The 19083-nt window shown below is 35.8% G+C and overlaps 1 protein-coding gene across 1 annotated transcript in view; it reads right to left on the bottom strand.

The window, feature by feature from the left end:
- The window catches only part of dpyda.1 (dihydropyrimidine dehydrogenase a, tandem duplicate 1), a 167202-nt gene that overhangs the window by 120927 nt on the left and 27192 nt on the right, over positions 1–19083 (bottom strand). The window contains 6 exon segments of the mRNA XM_042752217.1: positions 4232–4301; positions 5479–5560; positions 6085–6281; positions 11629–11678; positions 11681–11780; positions 16392–16479. Coding sequence (XP_042608151.1) covers positions 4232–4301; positions 5479–5560; positions 6085–6281; positions 11629–11678; positions 11681–11780; positions 16392–16479 — 587 coding nt within the window.

Raw genomic sequence — 19083 nt, 5'->3', positions numbered from 1 at the left:
ATATCTAAATCGGGACACGCAAGCGTGATTTTGTTATTTTGCTGTGGTTTAAATGCAGCGAACGCTGCGCCCCGTCCAAGGCACGATGGCGTCTTAATAACATAAAACTCTTTGGCAGAGATCAGAGCATTTGCAAGAACTGTAACGTGAGAAGTTCGCGAGATCCACTGTGACTGAGATGGAGAGCAGAAGACAGTGGTAATGAGGCACTAAGTGATTGAGAGATGGAAGACTGGGGTGTTGCTGTCAGAACCAATCAGCTGCATACAGTCAAAATGATTGCAAGGAAATGCATTACAACATGCATCAACACCTTCGCTTGCTCAATTCAAACAAGCCTTTAGTAAACGCATGGATCCTTTTTACACCCTTAGAAAATATCACGTGAAAATAGGAAAAGCAGAAAATAGAGTTGCTGAGATTTTAATAGCATCCTGTGGTGTATCATCCAGGTATCCGACAGGACCTCTCCACCCACCGTTCTCAGATTCATCCGCTCTGTCTGGCTTAAAACGGAAAGGGCAGAGAGGTGAAAGCACACAGCATGATTTAAAAAGTTTAACTCGTTATTAATGAAACCGGTCATTAAATCATACAATAATTAGACTCCCACCTCTCATCAGACACATCTCCAGAAGTCGTCAATAACACAGCAATTACCACGTTTTTAAAGTTAACCTTCACCAAACAAGCCAGCGTGTGGCCTGTGAATAAAAGCTAACTCACCAATAACCAGTGTGTCTTCCTTCGAGCCGTGTTCGCATTGCTGATTCTGTTTGACAGAGCAGTCTTCCGGCTGTCTTCTATATTTCAGTCAGATTTAGTTTTACAAGATGTTTATATGAAATGCTTTATGTGATTCTAATAAATGTAGCCTTGGTGAGTATAAGCGACTTATTCTAAAAAAAAAAAAAAAAATCATATATATATGATTCCAAACTGCCGGTGCATATACATACACGACATGCAAATGCTGTTTGAATGCATTCGCTTGCTGGACCATTGGACTGAAAACTTTCCCATAGTTTAGCAGTGTAAATGATATGATCAACTTTTGCGTAATTGTGTTAAATTATTTTAACGCTTTAAGGATTTTTGAATTAAATGCATGCATTAGCACATTAATGTTGACAGCCCTATACATATACTGTATATACACATACTTCACATCAAATATCCCCATGCTGAAGGTGTAGTATCGCACATTAGACTTGGTGCAAATCACCAGTGATTCTCATTAGGGGATGTCGGACACGTAATGTTGAAAGCGGCTAAATGGCTTTAATGATATCCTGATGATATTCTGGCATTTCCACCAACTAAATCTGTCAAGGTGTCATGCCTAATGAATAACATAAAAAACACAGACTTTTAAAATTGCACATAGACTTCCAAAATTGCAGACATGTGCCTGAGCAGGAACTTGAGTCTCGTTAGTACGAATGTCAGTCAATAATTATAAAAAGCTGCTTTTATGTATTTGAGGGGTTTGAAAATCCTGCCATTAATCTATGCATTTGTGTACTCGTGTAGCTTAATTAAAACAGGAGTTTAGTGAGCCAAAAATTATCGAAACATAAAAATATCCAGTGGCGTAGTTGGTACAAAACAATATTTGTATATTTCTTAATAAACATTACCAAGGCTTTATAATACAGTTTATGTTCGATGTTAATTTATTACAAATAATGTGTTTTGTGTTACATTGTACAAATAACCTTCCCCAAGATTGTTCAGGAAGCATATCCACCTGTCACCTCAATCACCTGATCATCACCAAAAAATACAAAAGGAAGTTCAGGAAGAACAGGAAACTTCCCGGTGTGGCGTGACAAAGTGAGTTTTAACAAAAGCGCCAGGGTTTGTGACAGCCCTCTTTGTAAGTAATGTGTCTCCATTTGTCTCCTGCTGCATCACATTTTCTTCAGCAATGAGCTTCCATATGGTACGCTCGCAGCTGAGACCCTTTTCACCATGCAAAATATAAATACAAAAATAATACATCACCCAGAGAGCAGAACCCCTCTTGTTAATCAGGGTTTGTCTATGGGCATCTTTTGAGAAGAGGGGGCAACAGTGGCCAGAGGCCTTTTCTCGGCAGTCCCTGACCTCTCTGACCCTTATGAATTGCATAACAGTGAAGAAAAAACAAGGGTGAATAGTTAAATAGATTTTTACATTTTATGAAGAAAAAATGCTTGCTGTTAGGGTATTTTGGTCTATAGATATGGCTCAGGTACCTTCTTCTTTGGGATTAATTCATCTGTTTAATCGTCCACCACCCAAAAATGTAAGGTAATATATATCCATAGCACAAAAAACTAACTCTTAAGTATGTGCTATAGTAATATCGAGGCTCGCCATCCTAAAGTTCAGTACGTAAAGATGTTACATAACCTCACAGATGATAAATTCCCTCTATATAGGTGGTATTTTAGAAGCATACACAAATGATGGGTCATTTTTACAGTATAATAATATAACCTCATATTGACTAGCATCCAATGATCTCTGCCGCCAACTCGCAACTATTGATTGCGGAGCTTTTAAAAACTTCAAGTATTCTCCAGAATTGTCTCATCTCAGTGCTGAGCGTACATCTTTTAATCATGTCCTTGCATTTATTGATTGCTACAAATAACATATTTGAGTAATACCAACTTTGAGTAATATTTTGTGGTTGTTACTAATATTCCACTGCTTTTAGGTGTACATTATATCATTAATGGACTGTTATTTACTGTACAGTGTTTCATTCTTGTTATCATAAAGTGAGAATGAAATCAAAAGGGAGATCAGAATCTCAGACAGGGAGATCGCAGACCCCATCACTCCATGGCAGTTAAGGTGTTAATTCACTCTTTAAAACCATTGAACCCAAGCCACTGACTCCTGAGCCTATAGCCTAGAAACAATGCTCTTATCTGACTTCCTCAACCTGGCTTCCACTTTGCATATTTTTGCATATTGCCACGGAGAAATTAGCATGTCAATCATGTGAGTGGATGACATTTAAAAAGACCGTAAAGAATTACAGAAATTAATTGCAAACACTCAGCGCTTTCATTTTCTCCCACAGTCGAAATTTCTTTACATCCCTTTGTAGAGAAATCCAAAAATGCTCTACGTAAAAGACTCATAATTAGGATGCCAGTATTAAGAGACTCAGCGTTTCGAAACAATGAATTATACTAATTCTTTTTCTCATTGTGTCGGTACAATAAGACAGTCACATGGACAGCTTTAGGCAATGTTTGAATTACTAAGATCAATGCAGGGGCCACATAATCACAGTTTAATTTCTTTCTATATAAAGTTATATTATTCTAGTAATAAAATTATTTTAGTTCAACAGATATAAGTTTTTAAGGTTAGGAGTCATAATTAGAAATGCTTTACAATGTAAAGAAGAGCCTCTGATTAATTTTAATAAGAAACAACGTACATATCCAGAAGATATCATCTTCAAGAATACATTTATTTGTTCCTTGGCTTTGGGTAAAAAAAAGGAAGGAAAAAAATAATAGTGATGAGACTGCACACAGCCACACAGTTTGAAAATAAAAAGCAAAGCTCCTCACCGCCAGCGCCAATATGATAATCATTATTTGATTCTAATAGCAAAAGGTCACATCTTATATAATCCACTGATACTGATAACAGTCAGTAAACACAATAAGATAGAGAAAGGAAAATAGAGCGTAATAAGAAAGGAACAGAAAAAAAAGAAAGAGCAGTAACAAATGAATCAAGGGAAAGAAAGAAAAAAAAGAGAAGAGTTGTTCTTATAGTTCGAGCAGGATTGAGTCCAGGGAGTCAGATGATACTAGAAGATGCTCAGGAGCATTGAGGGTCAACATGTAGTGGCAGTGAATGGCTCAGCTGAAAGAGAACAGGGCAGAGGGATCTGATGAGAAACCAGGGTGTCCTCCACTGAGAAGCAGTGGGCAGCCCGGCCATGCACTGTTAGGTTAGCACGGCAAAAAACACTGGCAGCTCAAGGAGTCAGGCGGAAAATGAGATGTGAATGGGGTTACTGGTAGAGGGGGAGAAATCGTCAAGTGGATCATCCACAGCCGTTAACACAGACAAGGAGCCAGGGAGCTGCCAGTGATTCAGAGAAAAATAGGCTTTCTCCATCTTTCATGTGTACATGCTTGTCTGTCCACATAATAGACAACAAGACAATGTGTGAAAATGCATATAAACTGACCAAGTCCAATGAACACACCTTTGTATCCCTCCTCCTTCAGCGAGAGAAGCGTCATTCCATCTTGGCCAAGTCCTCGGTCACAGACAATCTGAAATAGAGTTCAAACAAGCCATATCAATAGAAGCAAGACCACAGAAATGCTCCATGAAAGACCAGAAGCTCATCTGAAGGCATGTAAAACGGGGTCTGTTTGAGACTGCAGGAGGGCATCTCTGAATTCATCATGTGGCAACGGAAAAGGCGGTTGGAAAAGTCTCTGACTGCTGGGAAAAAAAAGAAAGAAAGAAGCGACAAAACAAACAAGAAAGAAAGAATGAAAGAAAGAAGCTTATTTGAAGGTCTGTAAAATCATGTCTGTTAGAGGTCTCAGGAGGGCGTCTCTGAATCCTACTTATGTCAGTGGAAAAAAAGGGAAAGGGAGAACAGAAAAGAAGGAAGGATAGATGGTGGGAAGTAAGGAAGGAAGAACGAAAGGAAAGAAGGAAGCATGGACAGACTGATGGATAGACGGAAATAAGGAAGAAAAAAAGGAAGGAAGTAAGGAAAGAATCATGTCTGTTTGAGCTTTCATGTTGGTATCTTCAATTCTTTCTCGTGTGTACAAGAAAAAATCCCCAAAAAGTCAAGAGAAGCCAGTCGCAAAGAAAAGACGAAAGAAAGGAAGAAAGGAAAGGACAGGAGAAAGGAAAGGACAAGTTAAGAAGGAAGCAAAGCTGGATGAAAAGAAAAAAAACAAAGAAGCTCAGTTGAAGGCCTGTAAAACTGTGTCTGTTTCACAGGAGGGTGTATCTGAATACTTCTTGTGTCAGCGGAAAAGACGTTGGAAAAGTGTCTGTCCTCCTCCAGAGCCTTACATCCACTCCCACTCTCCCGAGTCTGTTTATAGGTACTGAGGGAACATGCAAATCTTTCATCTCACCCCCCCCCAATCATCCTCAGCTCTTCACGAACTGCGGAAAAAAGCATTTCCTGTGTAAAATGAATCCTGAGCAGGTGTGCCGGATGACGACTATTGATTGCCCTTTCCCGTAGCTGAAGCATTCAGGAAACAAACAGACAAGCACGTGCAGCCCCGAGGTGCTCGGCTGCCGCTGTCTGCCACCCCTAATGCAACTTTTAATTGTTCTTTATTAATGCGGCTGACATTTGGACCACTGATCCTCCCTGAGACCTCTCGCCCTTCCCAGCTTCAAAAGGGGCAGGTGGGAGTGCATGGTGGCATGGAGGAGGGGTAGGATAGAGAGAAGTGTGATGGCTTTCATTACCATCACTCCCAGGTCTTTCATCAAATCCACCTTGAACTGAACCACTTCGTACGGCAAGTGGAATTGTGGGATCTCGGAAGAGCTGGAAATCAAGATAGGAAAAATGAAATGAGAAGAAAAGGAAGGGAGATGAGGAGTCCCTCAGAGAGTTAGGAAATGGAAACTGAAATATTCTGTTATATGATAAGGATTGTTCCATCTCTGGAATTCTTTCTCATATTATAGTTTCTTTAGTTTTCAATTGTGCCAGTCTAAATGCCAACACAACCCCAGAGTCTTGTTTCTACTACCAGAGACTGCTGGGATTTGAGTTGCATTGGATATTCAAGACCCCCCCCACCCCCCACCCCCCAAATGCAATCGACATGCTGGTTAAACTTAACAGCGGTGGAGATACAACAGCACGTAATTGATAACCTCATCCCAGCTCGGCATTTGAAAGATGAATATTCCCAATTACAGAGACCATTCATTAATTATTCTGACCTTCTACAATGTGCCCCATATTGATTGTGGCTGGCCAGATCAACAATGCCCTTTAGTGGAGCATCTTAGATACAGGAAGAGAATTCTGAGTATGAACCATGGGTCAGAGTAATTACAGACCTCAGTCCTCCAATGAACCTCTGCTTCTCGAAAATTGTGATGTCGTCGTACCCCAAGCGGGCCAGGAAAGAAGCGCAGCTGATGCTGGCTGGGCCGCAGCCAGTCAGAGCTATTTTAGAGTGATAGCTCTCAGGAATCTGATGTGGAGACAGGAGATCGGGGTTCAGTGTCTGAGGAACTCCCATTTGTTTGAACACCTATAAAGACAACAGAAGAAAGGCAATGCATGTTACTAATTGTACCTTCATTGGGAAAATGGAGAAAATGTTATGGTTCTGATTGCCTGTCACAACCTTCAGAACACATTCAATATGACAAATTTGATGAAAGGACCAGTTCAAACTAGGTGGCATAATTTTCTGGCTAGCTAGTTTGGTGGAAACCATAAAGTCTAACTGATGAAGTTGGACTTCCTGCATAGACTTTCTTGTGAAACCAGATCTATCTATCCATCTATCCATCAATGCATCCATCCATCCATCCATCCATCATTAGCCTATCTACCTATCTATCCACCTACCTATCATCCATCCATTAACCTATCCATCTACTTTCAATATCTCTATCCATTCATCCGTCCATCCATAAACCTATCTACCTATCCATCAACCTATCTACCTATCTATGCATCCATCCATCCATGAACCTATCCACCTATCCATCCATCCCCTATCTATCCATCATCATTAGCCTATCTACCTATCTATCCACCTACCTATCATCCATCCATTAACCTATCCATCTACTTTCAATATCTCTATCTATCCATTCATCCGTCCATCCATAAACCTATCTACCTATCTACCTATCTATGGCATGCATCCATCCATCCATGAACCTATCCACCTATCCATCCATCCATCCATCCATCCATCCATCCATCCATCCATCATCCATCTATCTATCTATCTATCTATCTATCTATCTACTAAACATCTATCTACCCATCTATCTATCTATCTATCTATCTATCTATCTATCTATCTATCTATCTATCTATCTATCTATCTATCTATCTATCTATCTATCCATCTATCCATCCATCTGTCATTCTAGCCATTATTCGATGAAGCTGGTCAAAGATGGTCTTTATGGTGAAGCTCAATGAATAAGTTTTGCTGTTTAATCTAGTTGTAAAGTCTGGTGGGAATACTAGACCATCAGGACCCCAAGCATCATGCTGGTGACCAGCTTTGCTGGTACAGACACCAATCTCAGATTCAGAGGCCAAAGGCGATATTGTTTCTATTGAGAAACTTTCTGAAATAACAACAAGCTTTGAGAGCCTGTCTGGATGCAGAGTCTAACATGCTCTTAATTTGCCTCATGAAAAAAATAAAATAAAATAAAAAATATGACACACATGAATACATAAACCATGCAGAAATTTGATTCATCACTTCACTATTAAAAGCCAAGCAAAAGCCCACTCAGAGGCGCTAAGACAAAAGCGACACAAAGAACTCATTCAGCTCCCAAGAACAGGACCCAAATGAGAAGACAAAGAAAAAGGAATTACTGAAACTCATTCATTGAGCCAGAGTCCTTAATGCAGATGAAGACATCAACATAAAGATAGTTAGCAGATACATAAAAAACACAGCAAGTTATCCAAACAGGCATTAATGAGGAGCCTGTGGCAGTATATCCATTACAAGTAGTAAAATAGGAGGCCTGATGCTTTGTCTTTCTAATAAGATTAGCCATATCCATATGTAAAAGCCTGCATTGTTAATACAATATTATGCCTGAACAGGCAACAATATAGGTGATATTAATATAGTTATTCATGAGTTTCATGGACTGTGAAGACCAAATTGCTACATGACAATGCATTTTTAATAATCCCCGAGAGCAGTTTATAGACTCCTCTATTATTGCAGTTTCAATGAAACAAACAATGCGGCAGTTCAAAGCACAATCTCATCTCTTGACAGATCAGTATGGCTACATGTGAACGATGGACTACAACTGTAAAGCCATGTGGCAGCGGGCCAAAAATCATGGAGGTAAAAGGTACTGTACCTTGAGATACATTAGTCCCACAGACATGCAAACAACATCTTCTGAACAAGACGTTGGCTGTATTAAATGACATAATGCTCATTAGATCAGAAGAAATAATGGGAAACGAATCATCTTAAAGCAAACTTCACATCCAAACATAATTCTGTTACACGTGCTTTGTTTTGAAACTAGATTCAATGGTTAAAAAAAAAAAAAAGTAAACAATGGGAATATAGGCATAAATATAATATATAATAATAAAAATATATAACTAGGGATGCACCAATATTACAATTCCAACCAAAACCTATAGATAATAAAAATAATAACAACAACAATAAAAAGTGATAATTACATTACATATATTTAAAAATTACATTTTAAAATATATTCTTCTAAATTATAAATTGTTATTGTAAATTTCATATTGTATTAATGTTTTAATACATTTTTTTACTTGATTAATCTTCTTTTGATTTAATAAATGCTGCCTTGGTGAGCATAATAAACTTCTTTTTAAATATATATATATATATATATATATATATATATATATATATATATATATATATAGTTTATATAGTTAAATTATGTAAGTATTCAGTAAATTTTGACCAGTTATTTTGGAATTTGCTAAAGACTACATTTAACAGTGTTATTAAATTATTAGTATGTTCCTGATTAACTTTGAGTTGTTTTAAATTTAAGGTATTTATACATTTCTAATTCCACTGATGACAAATCTGGTACTAATACTGCGTATCCCCAGAATTAAGTGGTATAAATTGTGTAATTGTTGTAAAATTACCTATAAATCACTTCTTAATCAAACCTGATGGCAAATAGATACTCAAACTGGCAGCGTTGGCATGTGAGTGGGAGTTAGTCAAATTCCTCTAAAGATGCTAATGTGCTCGGCCACCTCTGGACACCAACGCTGCATCTCCCCTGTAATTGAAAAGAGACACCAAGTTATCTGTGATTGCAGGCCGACTACAGGAGCAGCCACTGAATGACGGTGGGCCGTGATAGCCCCTTTTTCTCAGGTTATCTAATTATCGGCTCGATAACAAGACTGACCTCTCACATTTAAGGAGAGAGGAGCTGCCACCTAGACAGAGATGTCTAATAAGTCACAGCAGAGGTGGACGGCACAAGAGAGAGAGGCTGCTTTTGTAATTGCTCTTCTTATTCTTCATGAAGTAATGAAACTTAACATGCCAAAGTGCTTCCTTTTTTTAGCCTGTGGTGATTGTGTGGAACAGGTGGGGTCGGGTTTCAAAGGTGGGTGGAAATGAACTGTCATGCTCGCCGTTTCCCCCTCCTAGCAGTCAGTTAAGAAACATGCTCGCCTTTGCTTAAGGTAAAGAAAAACAAAGCCTCCGGCAACACTGAAACGCAGCCAGCTAAACTTATTCATGTCAGCGGGCGTGTTTTTAAATTGCATTTGTAGTGTGTGCCTGCTCATACACATTCAGAAGAAACCCTGAAGCTTTAAAGAGGCACAAAGGAAAGAGCAGGAACATTTATGCTGCATTTCTATCTAAATAATGAACCTTCAACTACTATTCACAATAAATGGGTTTGCATTAATTTTACACTACTGGGATAAAACAAACAACAACAACAAAAAAAAACCTGTTCAATAATTCAAATGCCTGGTCTACATTGTAATATTTTTATGAATATATAATAATTTTAATATAATATGAAAGCAGTCAGCAGATAATTATCATGCTATGGTCAATAACCATTAAATGGACAATTAAAATGCTATACTATTTTATACTATTTAAGTTAGAAATAAAAAAATTATCATTTTAATTGCTACAAGAGAATAATGTACAGTCCAAAAAAACTAAATGTTCATTTTGAAATTATTAGTGTTTTTAGATTAACTTCAGTGAGCAGTAGATTAAGAAAAGGTAAATATAAAAATAGGGGAAATGATCAGAAAAAAATGCTTAATTAAATATTTAATACTGGCTTATATGCAGCATAATACAGCATATAAAAATTGACTGATACAAAAATATATATATATCTCTAATATAGTCCAATAACTATGGAAGCTTGTTTCTACCATAGGATAAAAAAAATTAAAAAGATAATTACAACTTTTTTTATAAATTTTATCTTTTATAACTCATAATTGCGAGTTAATATACTTTTTCTCACAAATTCTGAGTAATACATACTCATAAAAAAAGATAAAAAATTCAGAAATATAAAAAATCAATACATATACATTTTCAATTCCTATTTTTTTTTTTTTTTTTATCCCATGGCAGAAACATGCACCCATAAATAACTGATTATATTGTGCATCCATATTATAAAGCTATATGAACAAAAGGTGCATGTGCATTTGCAGTGATATGCACAGCATCTATGTGAACAGGTGTTTCGTGTCCTGTTTATTTTAGTAAGGCTGGAACACTGCATTGACCATCAACCTTCACCAGCTACAGGAAACACCCACTTAGCCGTTCACACAATTCAAGTCAAGGGTCAAGTCGAGCAATCAAACCCACGCACTTTCATTTCTATTTAATTACCAGCTACCACACTGCTGCATACCACCTGCAAAGCAAAACATAAATACATAAATGAATTAATGAATAACCCACCTGAAGTTTCCATCATTTTGAAACAAAAAACAGGTTGACCAATCAAATTTCTACGTATTTAAGTTTACAATAACAATGATTACGTAAACCCTGCCCTGCCTGATTTCCTGTAAATTTCCTCATAGATCAGTTTACTGCAAACCAATTTGCCAGCACTTGCTCCTTTTTTGTCACTTCCACTGATCATGAAATGCAGACCATCATCTAGTGTTTTAGACATTGACTATCTGCTGCTTCCTTTGGTTTCTGCATCTTGTGTGATTGACACGAGGAAAGTTATTCCCTGGCGTCAGCTCACCAATGTCGTGTCAGAGGACCGGGCCGCTGAGACGAATCTCGGCAGTGGCAGCGGAGAGTGTCACACATTATGAGTTCATACTGCTGCCGACTAGAGCTGAGAGACTTCATTAACACTGGCACGCAACACAACCTCTTCATGACAGCATATGGAATCCAACCAAACACGAATACACTCTTTTCTAACAGGTTAACTCCACTAAAACACAAGGGAATAGTCCTTATGCAGCAATTTTTAGATATACGAAACCTTAAGCATTTAGAGTTGCTCTTTTCTTGCAAATTTCTCTTCACGTGCAGTCTAATCCATCTGCCCTGGGGCATACATGGATTCTCACTCGGGTGAGCTGCTAAAAATTATAATAGAAGTTCAGTTTGACTAAAACCTAATATGGAAATCAGAGAATGAAAAGGTAATATCTTTCTCCCTACAAACCTCAAATATACCTTTTCAAAGCAGTGGCCCAGCGATCACTGGTTGTTGAATTGTGATGATCATGTGGACAATGCAGGTTCGAATCGGACATGCAACATGGCCCAGTTATCAATTACTTCTTGTTACTTCCTATTGTGCATGTCCAAAAAAAAAAAAAAAGGAATAAAGTCTTACCTCTGTGGCAAACTGCTGCAGTCCCCCGATGTTGATGGGACCTTCCTCGGATTACACCCCCGGACCCACAAGTCTGAGGTGGGACACACTATCCCACACGTCAAACCCAGTGGGATGTCTGAGAGAATGGTCTGAGAGGCTCCATAATTATTCTGTGAACATCAACACAAAAATGTCTTCTAAACCCTAGTGAGCTACACATCTAGATCTATCATTTTTTTTAGGAATCACATACAGACAGCTGTTATGGCATTCCAAAAATTAAGTAGCAAAATAATGTTGCCTATTTAGGCCAAATTCTATTTGTATTTGCATATACATACATATTTGTAAATGCAAAAAAAAAAAAAAAAAAAAAAAAAATATATAATATATAAATATATATATATATATATATATATATATGTAACAGATATACATTTATATTTTATTAAGTACTATAGTATATAGCTAAAATTGTTAAATCTAATTAAAAATAGAATATTTCATCCCATATGCGCACATCATGTATTTCTTTTTATTTGTTTGTGCTTATTAGGAAAATGTCATTAGCTTAACAACGTATCTTCTTTTTTTTCTTAAGCTTACCCAAGCTGAATTTATTTGATCAAAAATACATCAAAAAGTGAAATATGTAATATTATTACAATTTAAAATAACTGTTTTCCATTTGAATATATTTTAAGAATTCCTTATAGTGGTTGCTGAATAAACAGAAGATTTAACTGCTTTCATTGATTCAACTTGACTAATAAACATACGACTACGGCAATATATGGTTTATCTGAATTCATCTTATTATAATTTTTATTATGAATTCCTTATAAGTGTCACATGATGAAACTGTCTATTTTTAAGTAGGTAGAACAATTTTAGCTATATACTGTAGTATTACGTGAAATACACATAGATCTTTTTTTTAGTTTTGCTGTTTAATGTTTTTGTGGTAACTAAGATAAAAAAAAATTCAGGATGATTTGAAGAATAAAAAGTTCAAAAAAACTATTTATTTGAATTTTTTTTTTTTTTTTTGCAACATTATATACCATTTGTCTTTGCTGTCACTTAAAAAAAAATATATTCCGAAAATAAAATAAAATAAAATAAACTTACTTTATGGCGCACATGTACATACAATTTATTTAATTTTTCAATGTATTATTCTATTTTGTTGTTTATTTATATATACATACAGTATGTGTATTTTATTCAAATCTTATTTTTATCATCTGTGTGTTGCTGCTGTTGTCTCTGTGTACTGGAAGCTTGTGACACCAATACAAATTCCTTGTATGTGCAAACATACTTGGCAATAAAGCTCTTTCTAACTTCTGAAAAAAGGCAACAAAAGCATCTTGCAATAGCAGTTTTCTGTTATCAATGTCATTGTGTTGATTTGTTCTGAGAGCAAAAATCAAACTGGGAACATATAGTGCATAGTCTCCCTTACCCATTCCATCTAAAATAAAACAGCTTTTATTAGGCTACAAAAATGAGTGAAGTCACACTTTTTAAAAGCACTATTCATTTCTTTTAGCGTATGCTATACATATCAAAAATGCACCTTTAAGGCATCTAGTCATATACAAGCATCCAATACTGACATTGAAAGAAAACTTTGAGCAAACTCTTTTCATTCTCTTCCTTCTTTCTCTTGTCTAACAGGCCTATTCTGACAGTAATCACCCCCTGACTGACACGCGTCTAGTTTTCAAAAAAAGCAGTCAACATTTCTCTTCTTCAGACAGCCTTGAATTAAGGCCAGAATGCTTCAATGGCACTCGCCAAACTCACAGAATGCACGGTATGACGAAAACCTTGACAGAACAACAGCGCGGCATAGAAAACCTTGTGTTCTCAGCGACACGTATTAAAGCTATTCTGCAAGGGCTTTATTCAGATGCTGATTGTACAAGTCAGTTTTCCTGCTTCAAATGAATGACTGATATTCAGATACACAGTTACAATGCATCCATAAGCACAGCTGTAGTACAGCTTTAAAAAGCTCCCTCAAAAGTCAAACAAATGAGCACAAAAACTCATTATTCCTCGCGAATAATTCACAGCATCCAACAGCAGATCTCTTATTAAAAGCATAACTCAAAGTTCACCACCGCGGTTCAGCCTCGTTCTGCATTGGCTATGGATGTCACAATTATGTCTGTTACAAAGGCAATGTTTGTCATCCTGACGAAGAGCTCAGGTCTGACATCTTGTGTGATGTTGGCTTGGGTTTTAGTACATGGAGACCAGCTGGGACTGCCAATTCAAACATATTTGTGTTTCTTATGCTGATTCAACATGAAACGCAAGCCATTTATTTCCGTAAAGTGATGCATTTCTGAGATGTTATGTAATGCTTCGGGAACACAATGTAATCCAGCACAATGTAATCCATCTGGATCATGAAAAGTGGGCGTTTCGTACCTTAATGTGTGAGTTTGTGGTGGATTGTGGAGAAATGCTGCCCTCTAAAACACTTTTGAGAAACCTTTTTGACCAAAATGTGGAGACTGAAGGTCATTTTCACCCTTGAGATCATCTTGACAAATCCCAATTTATTTTTTAAACCAATATTGTTACTGTAAAACCAATTATTGTTCATTATTGGCAAGATTTTAGAAATGCTGCATTTAACAAAAATCAAACACATTCAACACACTGACCAGACTCACCTGTTAAATCTAGATAAATAAACAAAATAAAACAAAAATAACAGATAAATGAAGCAAAATAAAGAAAATAAATAAAATACATGTAAATGCAGAAAAAATGAGATTGAGATTGAGTTTCTTAATGTAATTAAACTTGTGATAAACTTTTGATAATATGGCATGCATATATAAAATGTGACTTATGTAGCGGCATTTGAAATCCCTGGAGTCTGTTTGGAAAAAATCTAATCAACCCAAGAGCACACTACAGATGAAAAAAAAAGCACAGCAAGAAAAATATGACATTTCATATTCATACAATATGAAATGTAAACATTAATACCATAATAAAAATGCCTTCCCCTACAGAAATATATTTGATACGAAAGTTACATATCTTATATTAGGAACCTGTTGTACAACGTAAGGGAAATATATGAAATGTGATGAGTTAGATAATAGGTCTTTCTGTTTGTTTTGCTGTTTGATATTGGGCTGATATGTCCCTGATCTTGTTGGCTTGCTATATCCGAGATGCTAAAAGAAATGATGATACCCAGAAATAGATGCCCATGAAATGAAAATCAAAGTTTTGTGGCTTTTAGTCCATGTCTGTTAGCTTTGAGGCCATATATATGCGAGTGTATTCTTAAACATTTTAGCTTGTAGTGAATATATGCATTTAAAATACTCTCTCTTCCTGGAAAATGGACCAAAAATACAGATGACTCATCCTGCATGCGCAGGGGTATAACAGGACTTTCTGTCCAATAAAACGCTCTTGAAAATGGCAATGACCCATCTTCCTAATCTGACCTGCAACTGACTAGCAATAGAAAGTAGCTAAACATGTTCTTGGCAGACTACAGTATGATGTAAACTAAAGGCTATTATAGTAAAAATGTAAAAAAAAAAAAAAAAAAAATTAGAAAAAAATATTAATAATAATTCAAATTTAATATAATAAAAAAAATCATAATGGCTGTTTAAAAATATAAACAATGATATGAATATATAAAAAACACTTATATGTTTGTGTGTGTGTATGTGTATGTGTATGTGTGTATGTGTATATGATTTCTTCTGCGGGGTGTATTTGGAGTTTTAGCGCTAGAGCACTCTCTGGCCTTCGGATGGAGATTTACTGCTGATCACAGAACCGTGCTTCACTGAAAAATACGCATCAAAATCGCAGCTTCTGCTTAATCGCAATTTATCGCCTTTGCGATTTAATTTTGATTAATTGTGCAGCGCTAATACACAGTACACACACATATACTATGTAAACAAGTCTTTTATTTTGTATGTGATTAATCGCGATTAATTGTTTGACAGAACTAGTATGTATATATGTATGTATGTCTGTATAATAAATAAATGAATAAAAACCTAATAGCCATTGGCTACTTTAAGAAAATTTAATTTGTAAAATCATTTCAAAGTTTTTCATATTTGTTCAAATGAAAGTTAACATGAAATGCCATTAAAATCATATGCTTTGGAAAGTTATGTCAACATTTTATATATATATATATATATATATATATATATATATATATATATATAGATATATATATATATATATATATATATATCTATATAATATATATATAAACAAATTGTGTAAAAGGGTAACTATAGGTTATTATAGTTTTTATAGTTATTATAGTAAGATATTTTCATTTTCTAACGTTTTTTATTATTTAATTATTTTATTTCAGCTAGTTGCCAAGGCAACATTTCTTATTTTTATTTAGTTCAACTTGATCTACTAAATACTTGATAACTAAAACTAAAATAAAAATGAATAAAAAAATATATATATAAAAAAATACAAAAGGCAAAAACATTTAAATTTATTAACTTCAACATAAATATTACTCTTTTATAAATATTTAATATTAATTAATAATAAATTAACATTAACACTTCAAATATTAACAGTATCTCAATAATATGCCTAAGTGGCATCACTGTAAAGGAAAGTTCTTTCAAGACAGAGCAAGATCTCACATTTTGATGAAACATTACAAAGTCAAACCTTTACTTCAATTGAGCACAATAAGTCCAGAAATATTTATTAAGAAAGTCAATGCGCAGATACACAACATACCTTGCTTTCAATACTGCTAATGCCTTTATGTTCAGATTGGTCGGGCAGCTTTTCTGACATGGTGCATCTGCACATTTCAAACATCTGTAAGAAAACAAGACTGTGCTTGAATTACCCCACATGCAGTGCAAAGTAAAGTTATTTACAGTAAGAACAGAGAACTTTGTGTCGTCGCCCCACTGGAACGGCACATTCCAGCCAATTACAAACACTCTACGGCACCCAGAGGAAATCAATCCCCAGCTTTTGTGCCGGAGGACTTTTCTCCCAGCAACTACATCTCAAAAGACGCCATATTGATGACACACCGGTTTTGAATGACAAATAGGATAATTTGGAGCCGCCCAATTAAATATTCATGCCCAATCAGGATGGATGTGGTACGTTTGGCCCCTGGATGTGAATGGCGTGTGACAGGAGGCAGCCGACTGGGGCTTCTGGGAAGGAAGGAAGGGAGGGAGGGCTGCTACTGTAGCTTCGCATTTTACAAACACACAGCTGTTTAAAAATTCACCATGCTAATGACTTCAGATGATGTATCAGTAATTTGGAAGAGTGCTTTTTCCTTTACAATGAGCACAAGTGGTGGGGGGGGGGACGTACGAATGGAACAGAGCAAGGAAAACGAGATGTGGAAACAAGGGAGGGAAAAAAAGGCTCCCCGTTGCCTTCGATGTGAAATGCACAACTTGTGCCACGAACACGGACACAAAAAGTGCAGAAAACACACCGGTAAGAGCAGAGCAAACACTCAAGTAACACCTGCACGTTTAGATTCACACGCAGCTGGATGCCCGTAATAATCCCGTCTCACAATTCTCAAAGCTCGCCGCAGACTACAGTGCACAAGGCTGCCATTAATACCACTTACCGGGGTGACAGTGGGGTAATTACTGTAGTGCGGTGGCCAGGTACTAGCGCCACAAAGGACCACACAGCACCTACTGTCCTCCTTTTATAAACCATGGTGGCTGATCATAATGTGACATTAGTTTTGACCTGCTTTTCTTCATTTGATCATAAATTATCCTTAGCCTAAAGGATTAGGGATATTGCAGGAGTCTTAGCCCGGGAGAGGGTCTGGAGTGGGCTTTGACGCTGAGATGAAGGCTAATCTCGGAGGATGCTGGGCCTATCGCACTTCTGATCTGTGCCGAGATGATTAATACAGAGAGAGAACACCGAGCAGCTGCGGGAAGACATAAAGCCTCACTCGCATAAATATCTCTCTCGCTGGCATTCCTCTCCGCTTATTGTGAAGGAAAAAGCACTCTTCCAAATCAGCGATATATCATCTGTTATGATCATCGGTGTGTGTATCTTACAAAATATGCATGTAGAACATGAAACGGTGCAGTGGTTCATATTCAGCTTCCTGTACGATGAATACATTAGCACAGATGTATCAAAGCTCTGGCTCTATTGAAAATACAATAGATCTATATAATGTAGATATACTTTAAAGTTCAAAACTAACCATAGACCATAAATGAATCAAATACATGGTAGTGATTATGACTAGTAATAGGTTGAAATATCATCCAGGCCAATTAACCAAATTACATATATTTTGCTGAATAAAAACAACATGAAATAAATTTGATTTATTAATACACATTTTTGGATTTGCATGACAAATGTTAAGAAAATTTTAAAACGTTTGTCTTTATAATCATTCAACCAATTGTATTATTTTTTTAAGATTTGTATTTTATTTTAATACTTTTTATTTTTTTTAGAATTTTTAACGACTTTTTATTTTGTTTTTCATAACTATAGCAACTGTTCTCAATTTATATATATATATATATATATATATATATAATATATATATATATATATATATATATATATATGTTAATATAATTAATTTTGCAACTGTTTACTATTTAAATACATCTTTTATATTTTTTTCCTGTAATGGCAAGCTGAATTTTCAGCATCATTACCCCAGTCTTCAGTGTCACATGATCACATATTATTATCAATGTTGAAAACATTTACTTAACATTTTTGTGGAAACCTTGATTTTTTTTTTTCTTCAGGATTATTTATTTATTTATTTTGATGAATAGAAATAAAGAGAACAGCTTTTATTTAAAATCTCAATTCAGAATTTCATTGAATACCTTGTAAAATCAAAACTGAAGTTTTGTGGCTTTTAGTCGATGTATGAGATGATCCACAATGTCTTTCATGAAAATGGACAAAAATTATTGACGACATTGAATACTGCATAGATTTTTGTCCCACCTAATGCTCTCTAAAATGTTTGTAATGGTGTATGCACACCAAAAGTGAATTAAATTTTTTGCATGAGTAGATTACAAAGTCAATGCAAAGATGCGAATAGATGTGAATTGTGTCTTCCGCGCAAGTTGAAAAATTTCAACTCAGGCAGAAAATTTGCATGACATGTTGTCGCACAAGCCAATCAGCAAAGAGCTTATTGACACATCTGGTTGTATCAGAAAATGTTTATTGCTTTTATGTTTTTACGCAACGCGAAAAACATCTTGTGAGTAACTTAGAGCAAGTAAAGTGATCCAAATTTTCACTTTGCTTTTGGTGTGCATACACCAAGAGTCCAATTTCAATTTGATTTACATGTCATTGAAGCATATTCGAAATATCCGAAATATATATATCATATATACCACATACTTTCACTATTCTGCTCTCACAGAA

Source organism: Cyprinus carpio, chromosome B24, assembly GCF_018340385.1.
Source record: "Cyprinus carpio isolate SPL01 chromosome B24, ASM1834038v1, whole genome shotgun sequence".
Taxonomy (NCBI): Eukaryota; Metazoa; Chordata; class Actinopteri; order Cypriniformes; family Cyprinidae; genus Cyprinus; species Cyprinus carpio.
The sequence above is the reverse complement of the archived record's forward strand: the minus strand, read 5'-3'. Positions and strand labels throughout refer to the sequence as shown.